Below are 24,135 nucleotides of genomic sequence, written 5' to 3'. Positions count from 1 at the left end.
CAATACCTAGTAAGTTGGTTTTCTCTCGCTTCTTTCATGCTTTTCTCTTTGTCTTTCAACAGGTTATGATGTGCCTAGGTGCACATCTCTTTGTATTTAACCTACTTGGGGTTTCTTGAGTTTCTTGGATGTTTAAGGATTTTCATCAATCTTCAAAACTTTTTGGGTATTACTTCTCAAGTGTTTTTTCAGCCCCATTCTCTCTCTCCTATCCACTAGGACCCACAGTACACATAGGTGTGCTTGAAGTTGTTCCATGGGTCTCTGAGGCTCTGTTCGTTTTTCGTCAGTGTTTTATTTCTTTCTGTTCTTCCCATTGATCATTTGCATTACTCTACAAGTTCACTGATTCTCCTGCTATCTCAAATCTGCCCTTGGTTCTTTTACATGATTTCTCCTCCTTATTGAGGCTCTTCACTTGTTGACTGATTATTGTCATACTTCCCTTTAATTCTTTGATCATATTTCTAATAGCTGCTTTGAAGTCTTTCACTACCAAATCCAATTTCTGGAGACCTCTAAAGACTGCCCACCCCCAGATATTGGTCACATTTTCCTGTTTCTTTGCATTTCTTATAATATTTTTGTTGGTGTTGAAAACTGACCATTTCAGGTTATATCCTGTAGCAGCTCTGAATTTTGATTTCCTCCAGAAGGTCGTTGCTATGTTTTGCTTGCTCATTTGTTTGTTTGTTTAGTAACATGTCTGGGTTAAATCTGTGAAATTCATCTCCCTTGCTGTGTGCAGTTGCTGCTGGGGATTTTTTTAAGTTTCTAATTTTTATTTTTAAGTCCGGCTTTTGAGCCCCTGTTTCTGCATAGCCTAGAGGTCAGCCGGGTTTTGATCAGACGTCATTCTGAAACACCTTGATCTAGTAAGCCTTTATCTATCTGTCTGACACAGCTCAAAGACCTGTGTGTGGAGAGAAGAGGAACACATTCAAAATCTAGGCATTTTCAAGTCTGCCCGGCTTTTCCTTTTCACTAGGCCTTGGATGTTTCCTGTGTGCATATACATGGCCTGAGGGTCAGCTAGGAGTCTGTGGCTGGCTTGGGCCCTTTCCAGAGTCGCATAGCCTCAAGTCGTGAGTCATTCTGTACAGCCTCCAAGATGGTAATTGCCACGGACAATGCTGCTGGGCTTGGCCATCACCCACTGTTCCAAACTGTGTGATTTCCCTTCCCCCGTGGCGCGGCAGCTGCTGGCCCTCAGGGCCTGCCCCACCTTGCAGGATCTCTGAGTCTCCCCAGCTGGGACGGTGGTATGGGAGCAGCCCTGGGCCAGAAAGCTGCAGACTCAGTGTTTGTACCTGAAGTTCAGCCGTTTTCAAGCATAAACACTTCTCCCATGGCTGCACGCTCTTGGCTGACTTCCAGAGTGTGGAAATGGTTGTTTTTATCAATTTGTGCAGTTTCATAATTGACTTTTGGGGAGAGGATTTGCCAACTTCTTCGCTTGGCAGTAAGTGCAAGTTCTGCCTCCCTGAAGCGCATTTTCGACTAGGAATGTTGGGGCACAGTTCAGGGCCCTTGGAAGGATGTGGGTAGGGGAGAAGTGATGGGATATGAGGGTATAAAGGCTGGCTTGAGTGGTGAGACCTCATTTAGCAGAGGAGGAAAAGAGTAGTATCCACAGGGAAAGGGATTTTCCCAAGTTGTCAAAGCTCAGTCCTTGGAGTGCTGACAAGGGACCTGGGTCTCCTGACTCCCAGTCCAATGCTTTTCCCTTCCAGCAAATTGCTGTTCATTTTAGCAGTTGTAGTTTAGAAGTCGGAACGTCTAGGGGTTTTCAATGTAGGGCCCATCCATCCCTCCATCCCTCCGTCCCTCTACCCAATATGGATCGAGTGCCTACTCTGTGCCCAGCTCGGTGCTGGATAGTGAGGATAAGTGGAGAACAAACACTGACACAGTCCCAGGGCTCAGGAAGCTCATGGTCTCCGAGTTGGGACCGTAGCCTCAGGAAAAGGCTTTGCAGGAGCCATTTGGAAGAAGCATCCCCTGCTTCTCTGGTAGTCTTGATTAAGGCAGGAGCACTTTCCAAGGAAAACAGTGAGTTTTCCCTCAAACCGTGATTTTCAACCAAAATTTTATTTGTGGACAATTTTATTTTTGAAAAAAATGTTAAGCGTACAAAGCAGTTAAACTAAAAAAATCAGTTTCATCTTCATGAATTTTGTAGCAAAAGTTTTGATTTCTGAAGTGAATCTTAAAGGCAAGAATACGGTGAGGTCTCTTTCAAAACATTTATTGAGGGCTTCCCTGGTGGCGCAGTGGTTGAGAGTCCGCCTGCCGTTGCAGGGGACATGGGTTCGTGCCCCGCTCCGGGAAGATCCCACGTGCCGCGGAGCGGCTGGGCCCGTGAGCCATGGCCGCTGAGCCTGCGCGTCCAGAGCCTGTGCTCCGCAACGGGAGAGGCCGCAACAGTGAGAGGCCCGCGTACCGCAAAAAAGAAAAAGAAAAAAACGTTTATTGAAATTGAAGGCTTTGAAAACCTCTGCTCCAGACAAATCTGTCATCGTGAGGCCCTTGGCCTTACACAGAGAGAGCATTATGGATGGTGTGGTGCTCAGACACTTGCCAACTGCTTTTAGCTGCCTGTGCGATGCCAAGGAACCATATGGAAACTGAAAAATTCAGCAAAAATTCTGGATGCCTTGTCTACGTGACAACAAATAATCAGATATTTGGAAACAAGAGACTTTGGACTAAATCTTGTCATCCTCTGGGAATTCCTAAATACAACCTTGGAGGTGTTACCTCTTTTACCCCATTGTTCGCTTTTCCTTTTTGTTTTTCTTTTCCTGGGTGGTCTCATTCAACAGTCATGCCCAAATCTACGTCTCAGGCCCTGATACTCCGCTGATCACCATTTCCAAGGGCCTCTTGAGCCTCCCTGGCAGTGTGACCGTGGCGAGTAGGGCTCGCCAAATGTCCCCGTGCTCCTACATCTGCAGCCTCCCCTGCAGGTAGGTGGAGGCCGTCAACTCAGACTCTGGCCAGTAGGATGTGAGTGATGGGGCACCTCCCAGGTCTGACCCCCACAAAACATCTTGTGTGCTTCTCTCTCCTCTGCCTCAGTGACCCTGGAGGTCATGTGTTCCAGACTGCGGGGCCACAGGCTGGAGGGGGCCCAGTCGACCTGCATAAGACTTTGTGAATGGGTGAGATACACCTTTCTTGGGTTATACCCCTCTGAGATTTGGAGTTCTTTGTTACTGCGGCGCCACCTGGCCTCACCTGACTAATACCTTCAGGATGCCCCACAGACACCTTCTCCTTCAGATTTGTTCCCTAATGAGGAACATGGCATCCTTGTTTTCCCAAATATCTCAGAGCCTCTTTGACTCCTCCCCCTTTCTCCTCTTGCATAATCAGAGGTTCTGGGGACCCACCTCTACCTCTCCTTCTCCATGGCTCCCCACGATCCTGGTTAGGTCTCGTCATTGCTCTCCTGGACCAACGCCATGGCCCCCCAACTGGTCTCTCGGTCTCTCTTCCAAGCTCCAGCTTTCAGAAGCTGCCGGAATTAGCTTTCCGCAACACAAATCTCATCTTGTTGCTCCTTTTCTGAAAACCCCAGAAGGTTCTCTTTGACCTCAGGAGAAGGCGCAAGCCCATAGCTCCTGGGCCCGCTTTCTCCTCCAGTCTGGTAGCCACGGCTCCGTCCTGCAGGGCCAGGCCCGCGTGCCCACCCTGAGCGGACCAGGCACCCTGAGTCCTTTGTCCCTTGTGTGCACCGCACCCTCTGTTTTACTCCAGCTGGGTCCCGACTCATCATTCAAGACCTGCTCAAGTGTATTTTTTTCTGACAGAATACGTTCTTCCCTCCATTTCTTCCCTCCGTGCTCATATTTCCATAATAGCCCGTGTTCTCTGGGGTGTTGGTGCTGTTAAGTAGAAGTAAAGAACTACAGGGTCAGAAAGTTGGGGGGAAAACTGAAGTAATCAAAATCAAACAGATTTTTAAACTGCAGAACTTTTCCGTCCTTAATACGTACAGGTCACGGGATAGACTCAGAGGCATTTCCTAAACCCCAGGTACATTTCTGGAGGGTGTCTCATTGGGCTCGTGTCCTGCTGAAGTTCTTACGTAGCTCACCCCCTCGTTTCACCCTTTGGGAGACTGAGGCCCCAGGCACACAGCACCGAGTGGCCGGGCTGAGGCAGCTGCGGGCAGAGGGGGGCCCCTTGAGTTAGAGACCCCCACCCACTGAGCATCTCTGGGACTTACTGCTCTGCCCCGGCCTCGGGGAACGTTTCCGTTATGAATGAATGTGCGCTGCATCCCAGACGGGGCTTTTGGGTGTCTGGTCTGAGTCTTCAGAGTGGACGGTCACAGACCGTAGGTGAGGTGTGTGTGACACACACGGGACTTACTGTGGGCCGTTCTGTCACTGTCCCCCGTGAAGGCCTTCTCTCTGCAGCGCACTCTGCAGAAATGCCCTTCTGAGCACCTTACAGACACTCATTTATCCGCACAACGACCGATGACCATTCTTATAGAACACATGAGGAGACAGAGGCACAAAGACATTCAGTGACTCACGCAGAGCCCTGCAGGGCTGGGACGGAGTTCAGCTCCAGCCTCACTTCCCGCCCGCACTCTGAGCTCATCTCCCCCCAGTGCACGCTAATGACACACTGATGAGGTGGGCGCTTTCAGACACAGGACACCTACCTGCGAGGCAGGTGTTGCCAGCGGCACCTGAAACGCTACTGTCAGCATCCTTGTCCCAAGGGCTGCCGCTCTCCAGCTGTGTGACCCACGGCAGGTGACTTAGCCTCTCTGGGCCTCTCTGTTTCCTCCTCCGTTTCTAACATCAAAATAACGATGCACCCCAACACTGGCACATGGGAGGCAATTGGCAAGTTCTGCCCCCTCCCCAGTTCCGGTGAACCCTGGTGTGTGGGGCAGGGGGTGGGTGGGGGAACTTGCCTTCAGCCGTGTGGGTGGGGCTGAGGGAGGCTGTGCCCCCCGGGGCTGGCTGTGTCCCCCCCGTTTCCCCCCTCCCTGCTTTGGTCCCTAGACCTTCACTGGGCTCCTACTGTAGCCCAGGGCCTGTGCATTCGGCTTCAGTGGTAAGACTCCGGCCTCTGCCGTCTTCCCCAAGGATGGTCTGTGTTTGGTTGTATGTCACTTCCAGGTCCAGCCTTTCTCCTCTCTGCCCTGCCCACTACGGTGACCAAACCGGGCTCTGGCCCCAGATGGACAGACGGGGGATCCCACTTCCCTGGGCCCGTGGGGGCTACTTTCCCAGCCTCCCCTGGTGCCCATCAGGAGATGGTCAGGTACTATAGTGCCCCGAGGCCCTGAGGGCTCACTTCTGAGCCACACTCCAACCCAGTAAGAGCAGGGTATGGGGTGGCATCTGCCCTGCACTGGCCAGCGTGGTCACGGCCCCTGCTCTGTCTCCACAGTGTCCTGTGTCACGTGGAGAGTGGGCAGCAGCAGGGCGCTGGGGGGCCCAGGCTCAGGCCCCACTGCCTGTGCTTCCCTGGTGCACGGGGTAGGCTGGGCACTGTCACGCCGAGAGCCTTGGTCTCACCGGGTATCAGTGGAGCTGACAGTCAACCCAGCCCCACAGGGTCGGGAGGGCTACAGATGTGAAGGCTGAGGCAGAGGAGCCTGGCATGGGGAGAGGTGGGGCGCCCCGGAGCTCGTTGGCACATGCGGAAGCATGGGTTCATGGCCCACTGCCACCCTCTTACTGTTGACGTAAACTTGGGCGAGCCCTTCTGCTTGGTTATGCTGTGCCACAGTTTCCTCCTGTGTGAAAAGGAGATGGTGATGGACCCCTGCCCCCAGCTACGGGGCGGGGAGCAAGGTAGCCCTGCAAAGGCCTGGAGCAGGGCTGGTGCCTCGTGCTGGGGAGGTATCTACGTCTCTGCTACAGTGTCTCTGACATCCTTGTCCCCATTGCCGGCGCTGACCTTCCTGAGGCTGGGCACTGGTTCTGGTCATCGCCTGGTCCCCCGACACTGTGGTGGACGCTTGAGGGACCGTGGAGCCTCCGCTCTCACTGGCCCTGCCCGCCCTGCCCTGCACTCAGCTGCCCTGGAGCTCTTCGCCCACTGGTTCCTCTAAGGTCCCCACGCTGTCTTCTTCCAGCTCGCACCACACGCTGGTCCCTCTGCCAGGACCACTCTTCCCGGTCTCACCACCAGTTCCTGTTTAATGCCTCCAGGGATTTGGTTTGGTTCATTCCCTGCTCTCTCCCTGGGGCCTAGACCCGTGCCAGGCACACAGTAGGTGCTCAGTAAACGTTTGATGAGCGGAAGAAATGAACCAAGCTGTTTGCAGGCTCTAACTGTGCGGTGTCTGTGATTAAAGAGAGCCCTGGTGGCCGGGAAAGGGCCACTTGTCATCTGCTCTCTGTCCGGTTCGGGCCTACTACCTGGCTAGCCTCTCACACGTCAGGGCTTTGGTGGTCCACAGTGCCGGTGCTCCGGGGATGGAAATCCCTGCCACCACCAAAAAGCAACCACCCTCACCACTGCCTATAATGCACCCCTACGCGGCACCACCCAAGGAGCTGCCGCCGTTTCCTCCCTGTCTCCCCGCCCTCTTTGGCTCGGGGCAGCCTGCGCACTGTCTGTCTCGCTGTGGGGCCTCGTCTTCCTCCTCCGTCTGGACGCGTTTCCCTGCCGTTGCGGGAGCAGACTTTTGTCCTGGTCCAAGTTAGTGTCCCGACCAGCTGTCCCCACTGCCTTCTCCCCGGCCAGCCTGGTGATGAGGCTGTAGCATTGGTTGATCCTTCTCCGCAAAGCCGGTACCTCGAACCCTTGTTGTTCCCTGACAGTCATCAGGACACTTGTCTGCAAGTCACCGCTGCCCTCCTGCCCCGGAGCAGGCAGAGAACTTCTCAGCGTCGCTGGAGGCTGAGCTGGGCAGCTGAGGGAGTGGCCGGGGCTCCCCTCTGTGGAGCCCAGCACCCCGAAAGCCTGTTCCCTCAGTCTCCCTCCTGCTGGGTCCCCCAGTGTCCCTGGTGAGCATCGCTCATGATTCCTTGACTGCCTCTGAGACGGGCCTGCCAGGGAGCTGCGTCTGCTGAGCTTCGTCACGATTATAAAGAGAAATTAAAATATCACTAGAGACCTTTGATCATTTAAAAAAGCTTGAGACTTTTAATGAGCAAGCAGTCTGATTAAAAGTTGGAGTGGGCTTCCCTGGTGGCGCAGTGGTTGAGAGTCCGCCTGCCGATGCAGGGCACACGGGTTCGTGCCCCGGTCCGGGAAGATCCCACGTGCCACGGAGCAGCTGGGCCCGTGAGCCATGGCCGCTGAGCCTGCGCGTCCGGAGCCTGGGCTCTGCAACGGGAGAGGCCACAACAGTGAGAGGCCCGCGTACTGCAAAAAAAACCAAAAAACAAACAAACAAAAAAAGTTGGAGTGACAAAGTATTTCTTCTGCTTTCTGGATGAGAGCATTGTCATGGAATCGGGAAGCAAGGCTGGATCCTGGAACTAAAAGATTTGGCCTGGGGTTCCAGGGGCCCCCATGTACCTGTCAGGAAAGGCACCATTTACTGTGGTCCAGCCGTATGCCAGGCACTTGGCATCTGTCCTCTCACGAATCCTTATAAAAAGCTGTGCTGCAGGCCAGGGGCTCGCGGCTGGCTGCACATTGGCATCACCTGGGAGCTTAGACATGCCCCACAGAGATGGTGCGGTCAGGGGTGGGGCTTGGGCATCGGTATTTTTCTGAAGTCCTCCAAGTGATGCTAATTGTGCAGCCTGGGCCCAGAGCCACTGGGTGCGTCAGGACCGCCCAGAGGGCGTGTTGGACACAGGTCGGGGCCCCAGCCCGGAGTTTCTGGTTCAGTAGGTCCGGAGTGGGCCCAGAAATCAACCCATTAACGCAGATGCTGCGGGTCCAGGGATGACACATTGAGAGCCACCAAGTCAGGGCCGTGCTGGCCCCATTTCACAGGTGAAGCAATTTATGGAACAGAGAGGTGAAGTTGGGCCATGCTCAGGACACCCAGTTGGTACATGAGGACGTGGGCCTTTGAATCCTTTGGGTAAATTACTGCCCCCTGTGTGCTTTCACCTTCCTCACCTTTAAATTGGGGGAGAACAGTACTTACCCTCTAGGGGAGTCAGAGGTGTGCTGGGTTCTCCCATCAGGAACAGTGCCTGGCCCAGAGGAGGCGCTCAAGTGGCAGTCTCGGTTGTTATCGTTACTGTTACCTGGAGGGATGAGTGGAAGAGCACCCCCTCTGAGCAGAAGGCCAGATGGCGGCTCCCCCTTCCTTTAGGCCCCCAGACACCTCCCTGGGATCGCCTGCTTCTCTGACGTCACTGTTCACCCGTGCGCCTCCCCCATCAGACTGTGAGCTCTCCAGGAGCAGGACCAGGCCTGACTCGGTCTGGAGCCCGGTGTCCTGCATGGAGGCGAAGAGGGAGGATGACTGGTGCTGGTTTCCCCGTCTTAGGATCTTGCTGTTGTGAAGAATCAGGTGTTACAGATCTGGAGAGGGTTTAATGTTTATCTCACGCATGCACCCCGATGCCAGGCGCTGAACCCCAGCTTCTGCACGTGGCCTGCCTCCATGTGTTCATGCCCAGACACCTGCTGAGCTGTCGGCCACCTCGGTGGGAGCCGCAGACACTGCCTCTGTGGCCTCCGGAGACCCCACTGCACCGGGGGTGTCGGACAGGATGCCTGATCGAAGCTCTCCTTTGCTTTCTACACTTGCCTGCACCTTTCTCCTGCACCTGCGTCCCTGAGTCCCTGATGTGAGTCACTAAGGAGGGTGAGCGCGGGGGTAGGGGGAGTGAGACTGGGGTGAGGGAGGCACCCGGAAGCGGGCTTCCCTCCACTCCCCCCTCCTCCGTCGCTGCCCACTGCCCGTGCCCAGCTGCCACAGCTTCTCTCTTGTCCTGCACCGTTGTGTCCTAAGCGCCTTCCTGCACCTGTCCTCCTGGCGGCCAGAGTGATGCTGTAAGAACGCCGCTGCTCTCACTCTCCTGCCTGAAACCCTCCAGAGGCTTTGCAGCGGTCTGTGGATACAAATGAAGCCCGGCAGTTCCTCCTCCAAATACCCAGTTGCTCTGGGCCGGGCCGGGGCTCACGTGCTCCCCCTCTGCTGGGATGGCTCTTCCCGCCAGGCTCATGCCGGGCCCTCTGCCTCTCAGCTCCAAGTCACCTGGCCCCCAGCACCTCCTCGTTGCCATCGCACACCTGCCTTATTTTCTCCTGGGTACACAGCACTGTCTAGGTTTTCCCCCGGATCTGTCAAGCTGCGTGAGGACGGACGCTCCTCCCCAGCACAGGGAACTTGTCTGTCTCCCTCATCACTGTGTTCCTGGGGGTCCAGTGATGTTTGTGAGCTGAGAGATCCGGGGAATCACAGCCTCTCTGGATTTGGATTCAGAAAAGGGATGAATCAGTCCTGCTCTTCCGAATGCCTTGTGGCCTTATTAGGGCAGAGGCAGCCAGTTGTTCTGGAAAGAGCACTGGTGAGGCATCATGGCCTCTGCATTCCAGACCTGGACCCTCTCCCCAGTTTGTTGGGACATTACCCATATCACTAATGATGTGACCTCGGTCTGAGCCTGGGGTGATGTGTGTTCACATTACCTCCCTGCCTGGCTGAGCTCTCCAAGCCTCGGAGGGGTAACACGCACAGATGGCAAGTAACCCGGGGTGGGGTGGAAAGAGCGCCCCCTTGGGGCCAGAAAACGTGCCTGGAGTCTGGCCCCTGACTCTGGCCAGGTGACCTTGGGCAGTCATCACTCTGAGTCTGTTTCCGCGTATGTAAGATGGGGACAGCCTGATGGTGAGAGTTAAATATAACCTGCAACATCACCCACCCCAGGAGCAGAGGCCCCCATCTTCTTTTCCAGGACGCAGCCAGTCCCTAGGAAAGTGCCCAGCACATAGTAGGTGCTCGATCATGTGTCGCTGTCAAGTTTTCTTGAGGACAGTACTTGGAGGCCTTCCTTTATTTAAAAACAAGACAAAACAAAACAAACAAACAACTGGAAGAGACCTTAGAGACTGTGCAGCCCCCTCCCCTTCACAGCCGGGGAGATGGAGGCTGAGCCAGCATCAGGGAGCCTCTTGGTGAATTTGTGTCTAAGGCGGGACAGACCCAGCTCTTCTGACTGCCGTGCAACGAGCACCTTCCCGCCAGCCACTGTCTGCAGTGTTGCTTTGCTGGTAAGCGTCTTTTTAGTGCCCGCCTGCCACTTTGTTTTGTCTCCCCTCCCTTCAGCCCTGCACTGACCCTGTTCTGTTCTTCTCTGCTCCCTGTGCTAGACCAGATGTTCCCACAGCTGCTGGCTCCCCCTTCTCTCCCGACCCTGGGCCTGAGCTGGAGATTTAGACTCTGACAGATTGGGAATTTACACCACGGAGGGGGCGAGGGCACATTCCAAGGTAGGAGACTTCATAGGTATCCAGCCAAGCCCCGCCCCCCACCCCAGCACTGGGCAGAGGGCAAGCCCAGTCTGTTACTGGCTATGAATTCCGGGTGAGCCTGGGTGAGCAAGCAGAAGACAGGGTGCTGGGTGCTTCAGCTCTTTGGGGGCCAGCGGGAAGCCCCACTGTCTGTCTTTCCCAAACGTTCGAGCCTTTGCTCCTTGGCCCCGTTAGGCTCTCTCACTCTGCTCTCTCTCTCTCTGAAGCAAAGAGACCCAACCGGGAGGTGAGTGTGACGGGGATGCTGAACCTGAGGATTTTTTAAAAACATTTATTTATTTTTGGCTGCACTGGGTCTTCGTTGCTGCGCGCGGGCTTTCTCTAGTTGCAGTGAGTGGCGGCTGCTCTTCGTTGTGGTGCGCGGGCTTCTCATTGCGGTGGCTTCTCTTGCTGCGGAGCATGGGCTCTAGGCAGGTGGGCTTCAGTAGCTATGGCACGCGGGCTCAGTGGTTGTGGCTTGCGGGCTTTAGAGCGCAGGCTCAGTAGTTGTGGCGCACAGGCTTAGTTGCTCCACAGCATGTGGGATCTTCCTGGACCAGGGCTCGAACCCGTGTCCCCTGCATTGGCAGGCAGATTCTTAACCACTGCGCCACCAGGGAAGCCTGAGCCTGAGGGTTTTTATTTAATGTGGGGGCCGCTGGGGAAGGAGGAGGCGGGGCGGCCCCTGGCTGAGGATGCACAGCTACTCTGACCCTGGCCTTGCCTCGCCTCGGAGACTCTCCTGCTCCTGTGTCTTTTCCCTGAGGCCAGTGCGGAGCACATGGTGGGTGCTCAATGAAGTTATATTGAAATCTACCTAAAGTAGGCTCATGACCTTGGATGGGGACTTGGTGCGCTGAGCCTCTGTTTCCCCAGCTCTGCACTGTGGCTGCCAGGCTCTGAATGGGACCTTGTCCCACACCCTCTCCTCACCCAGGCGTCTGTCCTTATGTTCAGGGACTGCCCCCTTGGTGGCCCCCGGGGTTGGGACGTAAAGCCACTGTCTGCAAGTCCTGAAGCCCAAGCCACAGGAGTGGCTGCACCTGTAGGTCATCTGGAAGCTGCCTTAGCGTCTTCGCAGGGCCCTCCGGCTGCCTAGAAGGTCTCCTCCTCACCCTCAAGGAGCTAGGTCCTGTCTCCACTGTTACTCCTTCAGAGGCTCCTTCCGGAGACCACCTCCCCACTTATGGTCTGGCTTCATTCTGGTTCTCTGGGGGTGATTTTGTCCGTGAACGTGTCCACTAAGGTGTGGTCTTTCTCCCATATCAGACTCTCAGCAGTGGGAACAGGCACCTGGCTGTGTTTACCCCTGTGTCCCCACTGCCTGGAACTCGGCTGGCCCAGAGTAAGTGGTCAGTAAATACAAGAAGAAAGGGCGGAAGGAAGGCAAGAGGGCGGGAGAGGAGGGAAGGAGTAAGGAAGGAGCAAGGAAGGGAGGAGAGGGGTCTGTGGCCTGTGGCCCTGGAGGGTGGCGGCCTGCTCCAGGACCTCCGGCCCCCGGTTCCTGAGCGGCTGGCGCTCGCACGGGCGGGCACGGAGCCGGCCGGCAGGTGGCGGTGCGCCCTCGGCTGCGCGGGTGGCGGCGGCGGAGCGGCGAGTCCCCTCCTCCCGCCGGCTCCCTCCCCTCTACGGCTCCTTTCTCTGCGCTCTCGCTCGCGCTCCCCAGCGCTCTCCGCTCTCCCGGCCGCGGTCTCCCTTGCCCGCGCCGCCCCGCCGCCGGCCCCGCCGCCGTCCCTCGGCGACCATGGCGCACCGGGGACCCCCGCGCGCCCCGAAGGGCCCCGGCCCCGCCGCCCGAGCCCCTAGCCCCCGGGCGCCGCCGCCGCCGCGCTCGCGGCCGCTCCTGCTGCTGCTGCTACTGCTGCTGGCCGCCTGCGGGGCGGCGGGGCGCTCCCCCGAGTCCTGGCGCCTGGGTCCCCGCGCCCGGCTGACCCGGGCGCCGCCAAGCCCGCCTGCGGGGCGCGCGCTGCCCGGCGGCGGCGAGGACCGGCAGGCGCGTGGCGCGGAACCCGGCGCCCCGGGTCCCGGTCAGGCTCCGGGTCCCGGCGAGGACGGCGCCCCCGCCGCGGGCCAGGGGCGCTGGGCACGGGCGGCTCCGGTGGCCGGAGCGGCTTCGCAAGCGCAGGTCTCACTCATCAGCACGTCGTTCGTGCTCAAGGGGGACGCGACGCACAACCAGGCGATGGTGCACTGGACGGGCGAGAACAGCAGCGTAAGTGACCTCCGCGCGTCCCCCCGGGCCCTGCCCCGGACACCTCGGAGCCCCCACTTCCGGACGGCCCCGCGGTCACCCCGGGCATTCTCGGAGACTTGGGGACGAGAGTCACCTCGGCGGCGCCCCTGCTGGCCCCTGGCCACTGGTTACTTGGGAACCAGATACGTGAGCGCCCTGCCTCACCTCGGGGGGCATTTCCGCTGATTTCCGGGACCCTGAGCCACCTCAGGGGCGGCCCCACTGGCCTCCAGATCGCAGGTTGGGGGGTGGGTGTCTCCAGAGGTTTCGGGACCCCGGCCACCTTGGGGCGCCCCCAGGCCCTTTAAGATCATTCACGACTCGGTGTTGCGCCTCTATCGCCTTCAGACTCCACCCGGTCCACCCAGCCTTGCTTTGGGATTTTTGGTTCCAGGACCCGCTCCACCCTGGTCTACCCGGGACCCCGCTCGTGGCACCTCCACGGGCTCTAGGACTTCCCCGGTCAGCCCGGCGTCCGATTCTGGGACCCTCGATTCTGGGGCCACCGCTCTCCCCGCGTTCCCGTAGGGCGACCCGCGGCTGCCTTGAGGACCCGCCGCTGACGCACCTGGATGCGCCGGGATCTGCTTACCCGCGGGGCTGGGAGCGGAGGCCAGCTCCTTGCACTCCCTGCCCTCCCCCACCCTGGCCGCTACTTCGGCCTCGCTCCAGCTGGAAGTTGGACACCCCTTGCCCTGCAAACACACTTCTGTTAAGGTCCTCCGGCGCCTCCTTCCACAAGCTCTGTGGGTCCTGCCCCCTCTTGGATCCCGCCTCTTCCTTTTTGGTGGTGTGTCCCCGGCATGGGGATACCGTCATATTCTTCCCCGGGGGCGGGGGGGTTGCCACAGCGTCGTTTCCCTCCCACCCCTCTCTATTCCCGCCGGAGCAGATAACCCATGGTCATCTATCTTGGGGTCACCTGTCGGCAGCCCCACGTGGATCATCTCTAGTTTTGGGAGAGGGAGCGGTGGAGGGAGGTGGCAGCTGTGTGTGCGCACGAGGTTATGGGGAGAAGAGATGGGAGCCCCTCCTCACTCCTTTCCATAAATGTCCACTCACTGTCCAGTGGCTGAGCCCCGACCCTTCTCCTTGACCAAGGCTTCCCAAAGTTCTGGGGAAGCCGCGCTGGGCCAGGGCCCCTGCATCCATTGGGAGTGGAGGGGCGGGGATGCAGGTGCTTCTCTAGTCACCGCAGGGGTGTAGCCTGGGCTGGGCGGCCCTTTTACCCACCTCCTCTGTCTAGCCCCGCTGGCTGGAGAACTCTGTGGGAGAAGGGAGGGGCGGGTGGATGCGCTTCTTGGGGCAGGGGCGGCACTGGATGGGCCTGATTGGTCCAGAGCGCGGCGCCCTGCCGGACCCCCTCCCCAGCCAGCTTCTCACGCATGTGCCGGGTCTCTGGTCCTTGGTCACCTCAGCCGTCTCCAGTCAGACTGGAAGCCCTGGGGGGAGGGGCGGGTCGGCGCTGACCCCCTGCGCTCCGCCGGCCAGCAGGGGGCAGGCAGGGCCCTGAGGGGCGGTGCTTTAGGGAGGGGAGCAGGCGCCCCTCCCTCGAAGAGCCCTTGGGGGAACATCCCCACGTACATCTGGAGAGAGGGGTCAGACCCCAGACGTGCAGCTGGATCCCGCCCTTCTTCCTTCCTTCCCAATACTCGGGAGCAAATCGTGTCCTATGTACCGTACGTAAGCTGTAACTCAGGGACTGCAAGGTAACCCGGACACCAGTAACTCAAAGGAACCAGTAAGCATTAACAGTCAGACCAGTGGAGCCGGAACATCCAAACCAAGCCCCCTCCCCCCGGGTTGTGCCTCCAGAAGCTCACTCTTTTCAGCTTCGTGGTGGGGGGCGGTAGGGGTGAGAGAAGTTAGGGAGACACAGAGGGGTGGAGAGCAGCCTCCCAGGTGGGACCAGCACCTTCAGGGCTCACTGACACCCAGCCCGCCCGCCCACCCCCATCCTGAGAGCAGAGCTCCCCTGGAGAGACTGAGGAGGAGTCTGGGCCAGTGGGGCGGGGCCCTGGGGGCGGGGCCTGGCAGAGGAGCCCACCTGGCTTTGCTGCTGGGGGACAGTGGCTGAGCTGAGTGACTCCTGTGTGACTGTCTCCTGGCTGCCGGCAGCTGAATGCCTGGAAGGGGGGCTTGGGAGTGGGGAGTGGGAATGTGGGGAGGGGCTGACTTCTCTTTAGTGGGCGGTGGGAAGTCCAGATCCGGGGAGGAGCTTTGAGAGAGGCAGCTCTCCCCTGGCCGCTGGGAAATGGGGGGCAGGGGTGGCTGTGGAGAGCAGGGCGTGGCCTGGCACCCAGCAGACGGGAGGCGAAGCCCGAGTACTCATCACTGTTACCGGCTGTGGTTCTGGAGATGCTGACCCGGCGTTTGGCTCAAGCACCTCCCACTTCTCTTGCCAGCCCCGCCCCCCCCACCTCACCCATTCTCAAGCTTGGGAAGTCGGGGAGACGGGAGTTCTCGCTGGATAAGCGCATCATCCTTTGACTTGGGGAGCAGGTGATGCTTTAAGAGTTTCACTTGCCTGGGAAGAACTCAAGAGGAGTGAAAGCTGTGACCGAGAGCCAAGGAAAACCCTTTTTTCAAACCATTATTTTCTCAGCACTCCGCGCATGCGTTGCATTGTTTTCTCCGCACGTGAAGTGTCTCAGCAATGCGCTTCGGTCCCTCTGGCAGCCACAGGCTAAGGATTTTAGCCGGGATTCTGCACGTGGTTCACCTCCGCTTGAAGGCACCATCTTTGGAAGCTGAAACGGAAAAGACACTTAACTTGAGGCTGATTTGCGGAGCAGAGTCTTTAAAAAATTTTATGTCATCTGATTTGCACAGGTATCCGAACCCAAGGAGCTACGCTCTGCGGATGTGCTCTCCAAGAGCAGAGATGGTGTTTGCTTTCCCATGTCAGGTGTTTTACAAAGTTAATAAAAGCATTTGGAGAGGGATAGACTTTTTAAAATGGTATTTTAGAGCATCTGCAGAAAGGAATGGCAGGATTCGAGCTTATTCCAGGACAGGCCCCGTCGCTGTAGCACTGAGAACATATGTGCGTTTTCCTTCCAAAGGCTTGGTTTCTTCCCGCTCCCATGGAGATACAGAAGGGGACTAGCTTGGAAGTTCGAACACTGCCTTTCTGTCCGCCGTTTAGCTGTAGAAATGAATTGTTAGGTGTGAAATGAGTGTTTCATTGAAACCAACTGGTGTTACCTTCGATGGATCCAGAACGGGTCATGCACGGAGGCTCCAGGTTCTGGGTCTCCCGAGCTGCCCTCAGAGGCAGAGGTGTGATGTGGAGACAAGTACGACAATGCAGGTCCCTGCCTCCGAGGTCAGGGTTTCATGCTACCCCAATGGGATGGTGCTGTGCCCTGTCCCAATTTTACCATTTCTGGGAAATCACGTGCTCATTATACTGAAGTACAACTCACCTGTACGCCTTCCCTCACGGCACTGGAACTTCAGTTTTGATGCGTCAGTGGACTAGAATGTGAGCTTCCTGCAGCCAGGCCCAGTTGGTTCAGTTTTGTCGCTGGTGGTCAGCAGATCGGCATGTCCCCCACCCCCGCTCCACATCTGCTCTGTGCTGTCCTGCAGGGTTGAGGATGTCGAGGGGAGCTGTATGCAGAGGTAATTCTGCCCTGACTATTCATGCTCTCTGCTCAGGGATCTTCAGGAACCTGATATCTGTGCATATTTTATACCCAGAGAGCCAGAGCTCCAAATCAGAAGCATGGAGCTTCTGAAGGTGTGAAATGGGTCACACCTAACACAGCTGTCAGATGTCAGGTTCCTTGAGGGCAGGTGTATTAGCCTCCACAGCAAAGTGCCACAGACTGGACGGCTTTAACAGCAGAATGCATTCTCCATTTTAGAGGCTGGATGTCCAAGATCAAGGGATCAGTAGGGTTGGTTCCTCCTGAGGCCTCTCTCTTTGGCCTATAGATGGCTGTCTTCTCTTTGTGTTTGTGTCCTAATCTCTTCTTATAAGGACACCAACCATATTGAATCAGGGCCCGCTCCAGTGGCCTCATTTTACCCTAATCCCCTCTTTAAAGACCGTATCTCCAAATATAGTCACATCCTGAGGCCCTGGGGGTTAGGACTTAAATATATGATTTGTGGGGGGCAGTGAGGGGGGCACAGTTCAGCTCGTAACAGCAGGGGAGGGACCTCAATTGCTTTTGCATCCCCTGAGCTTAACGCAGGGGAGCTCAGAGTAGTCCTGTGGGGAAAAAAGGGATGGATGTGAACAGTTGGGATACGAGGGGTGAGCACCATCTTCCCCAGTGGGGAAATCAGGGAAGACTGCGTGGAAGAGGTGGCATCAGGGTGGACTTATGGAACGCGTAGGGGGAGTATATGGGAGATGGAGAGGAACATTCTGGGGGAGGAACTGCTTGAGCAAGGTCTGGGAGGTGGGAATCTGAAGGTATGTCTGTGTCATACACGGAGACAGTGAATGCATTGTGCGTGGAGAGAAATCAGAGGAAAGAAGTTTGGAAAAAACTGGTTGAAGTCCACTCCTAATGGGTCCCAAATATGAGGCTGAACAGCCTAGCGTGGCAGTGCGGTGGAGGGTGGGGGGTTACTGGTGCTTGAGCTTCAGCCTCCTTGGGCTTGTACCCGGCCCTGCTCCTTTCTGGCTCTGAGACTTGGGGTGGATGGACTGACCTCTCTGGGCCTCAGTGTCTTAGATTTGGGGGAAGTGAAGGCTCATAGGTCTGTCTGTGGTGCAGGTTCAGTAGGATAATCCACGTAAGGTGCTCGGACAGGGTCTGGCCTGCAACAGGTGCTCAGGGAGTGATTGCAGGGCTGGGCTGAGTTTCAACCAGTGACCCGGAGACAGTGTGCACGGTGGGCTTGGTGAGGGGCCATGGAAGTGAGACCTGTACAGAGACTCGGGGAGGAGGCTGCTGTGATGGTGAGGCCTGGCCCAGGGCCCTGGAGGGGGCAGAGGGAGGGAAGAGCAGGTCTGAGAGAGGGTTCAGGTGAGGATGGACAGGACGTGGCTCCCCAACCCCCCACGGAGGCCTCACGGCTCACGGCCAGGCGCCAGCGTCCAAAGACCATGAAGGCGTTCGTGGAACGCCCTTCAGGTTCTTGAATGAATCCAGTGACAAAGCTGATTTGTAGCCTTGAGTCTGACGGCTGTGGTTTCGTGGTGAGGGCTCCGCTCCGCTCTTGTGGGCGGGCTTGGTGGCTCCAAGTCTGCTGAACTTTCCGTGAGAAATTTTGGGATTCCAGACCACCACAGTGCGGGCCTCCCGGCGTTTTGGGGTGGGGACTCCATTGGATAGAGCGGTCTGGTTCATGGGTGGCTGAGTTGTGACTGCTCAGTGCTTGGCTGGTGGGCCTCTGCCCCCAGATGAAGCACTTCTCTGTCATGGCAGCTTCACCAAGGGTGGCCAGTGGCCACCCAGAGATGGACAGAGGCAGACAGAGGTCACGGGATGCTGTGACCAGCACTGAGTGCCTGTCACATTTGTTGTCAGGAAGCCAGCTGTGCCACCTGTCGGGGACCCTGGGCCTGGCGGCTGGACCAAGAATGATGAGAGAGCGAGGGCAGCCTGTGTTGTGGGACGGGTGTCGCTCAGTGGGCACGTATGCTCAGTGGGCAGAGCCTGGGGAAGTCTTGGCATGCAAGATGGCAGTGTTGTACTTGGGGGTATGCTTGCCCTGTGCCCGGGACCACCTAGGGTCTTCTGCATTCTGTCTGTGCCTGGAGAGATCACACAAAGTTTGAGAGCCCCAGGTGAGAAGAGACCTCATATTAGCCTTCAGAGCAGCTGCTTTCTAAGAGGGTCTGTTAGGTGCCGGGCTACAGTGACAAGCAAAATCACTCATGGCCCCTGTCCTGGCAGGACATTGGGACTGGACAGGAATTCATTACAGAATTCTGGTGCTTTAAGGATCTGTGCTGGGGAGGTCAGGGAGGACTTCCTGGAGGAGGTGATGATCGAGCAGCTATGAAGGGTGGGTAGAGTCAGTGTCACCTGGGCTGAGGAGGAGGTTGGGATGGTGAGACTGTGCAGGCTGAGGGAGAGGCTCGGGGTCCTGAAGACCCCGGAGCACCAGGCAGAGAAAGAGCAGGTCCGTCAATCAAGAAGCTGTTGGCTCAAAGGCATCAAAACAGCCCTGTTAATAACGTTCCCGAGCACATTGCACAGATCTATGTTTACGTTAATGAAGTGGCTATTTAATTTGTGGTTGCATGAGGGTTCCTGAGAGTGTTTTAAAGAGGTCATAAATTAACTTGATTCTTCTACACGCCCCTTCAGATTAGAAGGCAGCCCAGTGCTTGCATAGGTCTTCTTTAGAGTTCCTGTTGTTTTAACATGTTACTTTATTATAATTTGTCAGAGGCAGGCTAAGCCCCCAAGGATGACACCGTGGGAGTGCAGAGCTGGAGCCATGAGAACATGCGCTGGCGACACGCTGAGCATCCCTGAGCGTTTCCATTTCGGGAAGACCCGGAGGGCGAGCTTGTAAACTGCCTTCTGTTTGGGAGCTTCCTCATTTTTCTTTTTTTTTTTTTTTTTTAGCATCCAAAGAGTGAGTTATTTATAGATTCTTACCAATAGCCCGTTTCGCCCTCGCGCTCCTAATTCCCGAGTTTGCATGGGTGCTTTATGGAGCACGGAGGGATGTGATGACCTGTGAAGCCAGCTGTTACTGCAGCCCTGTTCCTGGCCAGCGTGTGCCCAGGTGTGGAAGCTCAGGGAGCAGGGGAACTCTGGCTCTCGTCGTGGTCACGACAAGGTCTCCATCCCAGCATCTGGAGGGTGAAGCATGCGTGTGGGTCTGTCCCCAGCCTGCTCTTGCTCGTGGGAGCCCTTTGAAAGCCTCATTCTGGGTGTGAGCTTGGATGCTGGGCATAAAACTGCCATGGAAACATGCACCCGTGGCCCTTCCGGTTCTGTCCAGTGGATGGTGGGGATGGCGAAGGCCCCGCTTCTGCCCCACGCGGGTTCCCACGGTGCAGCCATCCCTCCGGTGGGTTGCAGAGCACAGACTCTTGCAACCTGTTCCCAGTTGCGCTGTGAGCTGGCGACTGACAGGCAGCCCACTGAGGGGAGCAACAAAACCATTTCTGCTCCAGCCCCGTGATTCCAGGACACTTCCCGGAGCACACAGTGTGCGCATCATCTTTGTCCCGCATAAGCTCTGTTTGTTGTTTTAAACGTTTAATAGGAGTACTTGAATGTGAGCTGTCGCTGGAGAACCGGAAAGAAGAAAAAATTAAGACTCCGATGTTCTTTTGAGGTGGAAAAGTTCCTTCTTATCTTGCATCTCTGCAGTAGTCAAGTTACTGCATTTGCACAGAAAATTACAATCATTTAATTAGTTTCTTCTCACACCAGCTCGAAGATCTTAAAATAACAGCACCCTCCTTCCTTCGTGATTTTCTTGCAAAAGCAGATCATTTCCCGCAATGTTGAGCTCGCCTTGACTCCGACAGGGCACATCTCTTGCATGACGCCGTTTCCTGATGCTCAGAGATAAATTAAGTTCAGATTAAAGTAAGAAAAGAGCCAGGCCGAGTGTGGCTGCTTCTCTTCAGATCACTTTTAATTCAGAAAGGGCTCTTTATGAGTTTTCTGTGCCGTGCATATTTCCGAGGCGTCAGAGGTAGAGATACCATCTTCCAGGCCTTAGCTGGAGAGATGGCATTTAGGATCGCCTCCATGCTTCTCCTTCGGAGGTAATTTTATCTTATAATAACAATTTCTCATTATTTACATATTGCTTCTGATTAGTAATAATGAAGTTAATAATCACAGTCCGTCCCCTTTTATGTGTCCATGGCTGTGCCGAGCACATCACAGGCATTAACTCATTTAGTCCTGGAGACAGTCCTAAAAAAATAGATACGATTATTATATTCATTTTACAGACGAGAAAAGAAAGGTTCACAGCATCCAGGGGACTGGCCCAAAGTCACACAGCTAAAAAGGGTCTGAGATGCGATTTCCTCCTTCCCTCTTGAGCCTGAGTGCTATTTTTTAAAAAATAAATTTATTTATTTATTTGTTTTTGGCTACGTTGGGTCTTCATTGCTGCGTGTGGGCTTTTCTTTAGTTGTGGCGAGTGGGAGCTACCCTTCGTTGTGGTGTGCGGCCTTCTCATTGCGGTGGCTTCTCTTGTTGTGGAGCACGGGCTCTAGGCACGTGGGCTTCAGTAGTTGTGGCACACGGGCTCTGTAGTTGTGGCTCGCGGGCTCTAGAGCGCAGGCTCAGTAGTTACGGCGCGCGGGCTTAGTTGCCCCGCGACACGTGGGATCTTCCCGGACCAGGGCTCGAACCCGTGTCCCCTGCGTTGGCAGGCGGATTCTCAACCACTGCGTCACCGGGGAAGTCCCTGAGTGCTATTTTTTTAGTGCAAGAAATATTTCTACTCTTTTTTCTTTATTGTTATTTTTTAATGGTGATAAAATACAGATAAAATTTATCCTCTTAACCAATTTAAGTGTACGGTTGAGTGGCGTGAAGTACATTCACAGTGTTATGCAACCATCACCACCGTCCACCTCCAGAACTTTTTCATCTTCCCAGATGGAAACTCTGTCCCCGTTAAACACTAGCCCCCCATCGCCTCCTGTCTCCCCCTTTCCCTGCAAACTACCATTCTACTTCCGTTTGTGAATTTGGCTCTTTTTTCTAGGGACCTTATATAAGTGGAGTGATACAGTGTTTATCCTTATGTGACGGGCTTACGTCACTGGGCATAATGTCCTCGAGGTTCATCCACGTTGTAGCCTGTGTCAGAATTTCCTTCCTTTTTAAAGCTGAATCATATTTCACTGTGTGGATGGGCCACATTTGTTTTCTTGTTCATTCATCCGTGGACCCTTGGGCTGCTCCCATCTCTGGGCTATAGTGAACAGTGCTGCTGTGGACATTGGGGTACAAATGTCTGTTCAAACCCCTGCTTTCTCTTCTTCTGGGTGTATACTCAGAAGTGGGATTGTGGAATTCTGTGTTAGTTTTTGGATTGAGCCTGAGGTCTTAACTACAGCAGACATCGTTCTTGTGTCTGCTTTGAGTTTTTGCCCACTTGCTAATTAGTTGCATGGTTGCAATCCCCAAAGAAATTTGTTGCCCTGTGGTTTTGGGGGAGAAATATTCACAGCACTAAGGGCCATCCCATACCTGGAAAGGACACAGCAGGGAGACAGTACAGTGGGTGGGAGTGGTGTTGTTTCTGGTTTCTTCTGATAACCCCCCATTCTGCTATGTGTGACCCAAGAGGAGGGGCTGTTGCTTGGAGCCCAGGACATCCAGATCTATCAACGTTGGAAAGTCAGAAATAGGCTGACTGGTCTGGCGGTGGGGGGCCTGCGGGGGGTAGGAAATGGTCCAGGGGGGCGTGGTCTGGAGCTCCTGCCGTTTGTATTTCAAGTTCACGTGCACTTCACTTCCTCCCTGCGTTTAGGCCCTTTTCCCTGTTGACTAGCTCGTTGACCAGTTAAATAATTCAATTTTCACTCCGTAAAAATGAAGCACTCAATAAAAAATCTTACGTTTTTCTCAATCTATTCCCATCGATACTGCTTAACCCCATCCAAGTTTATGTTCTGATTTATCACCTGACCGTGGAGGGGCTTAGGGGTTTTTATTTAATTCCTGCAGCCGTTCTATCTCAGGCGTTTGAGGTGGCTGCTGGGTGCCTTGCTGGGTGTCACACCACGGGCTGCCCCGGGACACACGCGGAGGGGCTTCCCGGCTCCAAGGACCACCCCCCCCCCCATTCCTGGCACAGAGGTTCTCAGCTCTTTCTGTGCCATAGACTCTCCCCACCCCAAGTCTGGAGAAGCCCATGAAGTTTCTCAGAATGTAGTTTTTATAACCAGCATAACATAGAATAGATAGGATTAAAGGATGATTATTAAAAAATAAATTCTATGGCAATAAAGTTACCAGAATATTAAAGCGAATTTCTTTAGTAACACATCAACAAGAGTTAGCAGCAAGTGTGGTAAGTACCACAGTTTTGAAGTTGTGATGGACGTAAACGATATTTCGGGGTCGGCAACAGCTGTCAACGTGCCCGGGAAAACACCTGTGATTTCTGTTGGTGACAAAGTCCCAGGTACTAATGACAACATTGTGACGTGTTGCTTCATGATGAAGGAAACGCCCAGTTTCAGTCGCAGTTGGTGAAAATAAACCCAGTTCTTGTTTCTCCACCCAAGTTCACGGGCCCCTGGATTCTGTGGTCCCAGCAGAGCTGGCGGGGAATCACAGGTGAGTAGAAGTGAAGTGAGTAGAAGTGAAGAAGCCAGGTAGGACGTGGCTCCTGGGAAAGAGAGGGGACCGTGGGGATGATTCTCTTCTCCGCCACCCCCCATCCCAGTGCCTGCTCCCAGTGTCCTGTCTCCCCCAGGCCCCTAAGGGTGTGGACCCCGGGAGGGCGGAGCTTTGGTCTGTCTGTTCTCTGCTGTCTCCCAGTGCTAGGTGCTTAGCAGACGCTCAGTAAACATCGGCAACTGACCAGATGAGTAGGATAGGAGGGGCTCATTGGTCCTGAAGGGCTATCAGCTCAGAGGCCCGGCCCACCTCCTTCTCTGCTGAGGATCTGGGAAGGACCCCGTGGCCGGTGGGTGACAGAGCTGGCCTCCCTGTTCAGTTGCCCGCTCCCCATGTGAGCTCTGAAGCTCTGTAAAGCACTAATTTGGAGGCGCTCTCCTGGAGGGCCACCTTGGGGGAAACTGGGAAGGTCGGCTTTCTGATGGGCGTCTTTCTAAGTGTCACTCACTTGGTCACTCGTTCATTCATCCATCCATCAGACCTGCGTTGAGCGTTTCCTCTGGGCCAGCCTCACGGGGATAACTAGGTTCTGATATCAGCCCTGGGGTGGGGGGAGCCGCCGAAAATGGTTTTGGTCCTTGTCACCTTCGTTCTGTGTTTGCCTATGTCTTTTCTTTAAAGTCACATCAGCAAGTTACCTTTAAAAAAATCATTTATTTATTTAATTGGCTGAGCCGGGTCTTAGTTGCGGCACGTGGGATCTTCGTTGCCACGTGTGGGATCTTTAGTTGTGGCATGGGGGATCTAGTTTCCTGACCAGGGATCGAACCCAGGCCCCTTGCATTGGGAGCCCCTGGACCACCAGGGAAGTCCCAGCATGTTACCTTTTTAAAGCTTGAGAAGGTGCCACCTTTGGAGGCTGTGGCTGCGTGCTTGCACCCTCCCCTTACACCCTGGGGGGCTGAGGGATGTGTGGGCTCGGAGCTCACCCCAGCATCTGGCCAGGGCCCCCCTGATGTGCTGGGGGTGGCATCCACCGTGGAGTTTTATGTGGTTCCATTTTCCTCCCATTTCCTGAGTAGTTTGCTAAAGCACAGCCAAGCCCAGCAGTGTTGGCTCCAAGGGCCCACTTTTAGAGGGAGTACTTCTCGTTGACGTCTGGTTTATTTTTTGCAAGTTTCCTGATACGAATTATCGCCTGAAATGCTCACCTCCTGAGGTCAAGTCAGACTTTCTTTCCATCTCATG

General features: G+C 55.5%; 1 protein-coding gene across 2 annotated transcripts in view; it reads left to right on the top strand.

Moving 5' to 3' along the window:
- The first annotated feature begins 10,600 nt into the window (after window positions 1-10,600).
- SORCS2 (sortilin related VPS10 domain containing receptor 2) overlaps window positions 10,601-24,135 on the top strand; it is a 469,795-nt gene continuing 456,260 nt past the window's right edge. Inside the window, exon 1 of one of the 2 annotated variants that reach the window (XM_032633367.1) lies at window positions 10,601-10,654. Coding sequence is in view for 1 of the 2 variants with exons in the window: in XM_032633366.1 (XP_032489257.1) it covers window positions 12,152-12,619 (468 nt within the window). In the remaining variant the exon portion in view is untranslated. Of the gene's footprint in view, window positions 10,655-12,151; window positions 12,620-24,135 lie in introns of those variants that run through there. The other variant, XM_032633366.1, reaches the window with a different exon arrangement.

The sequence above is a fragment of the Phocoena sinus genome, chromosome 5, assembly GCF_008692025.1.
Source record: "Phocoena sinus isolate mPhoSin1 chromosome 5, mPhoSin1.pri, whole genome shotgun sequence".
NCBI classification, from domain to species: Eukaryota; Metazoa; Chordata; class Mammalia; order Artiodactyla; family Phocoenidae; genus Phocoena; species Phocoena sinus.
The sequence above is the reverse complement of the archived record's forward strand: the minus strand, read 5'-3'. Positions and strand labels throughout refer to the sequence as shown.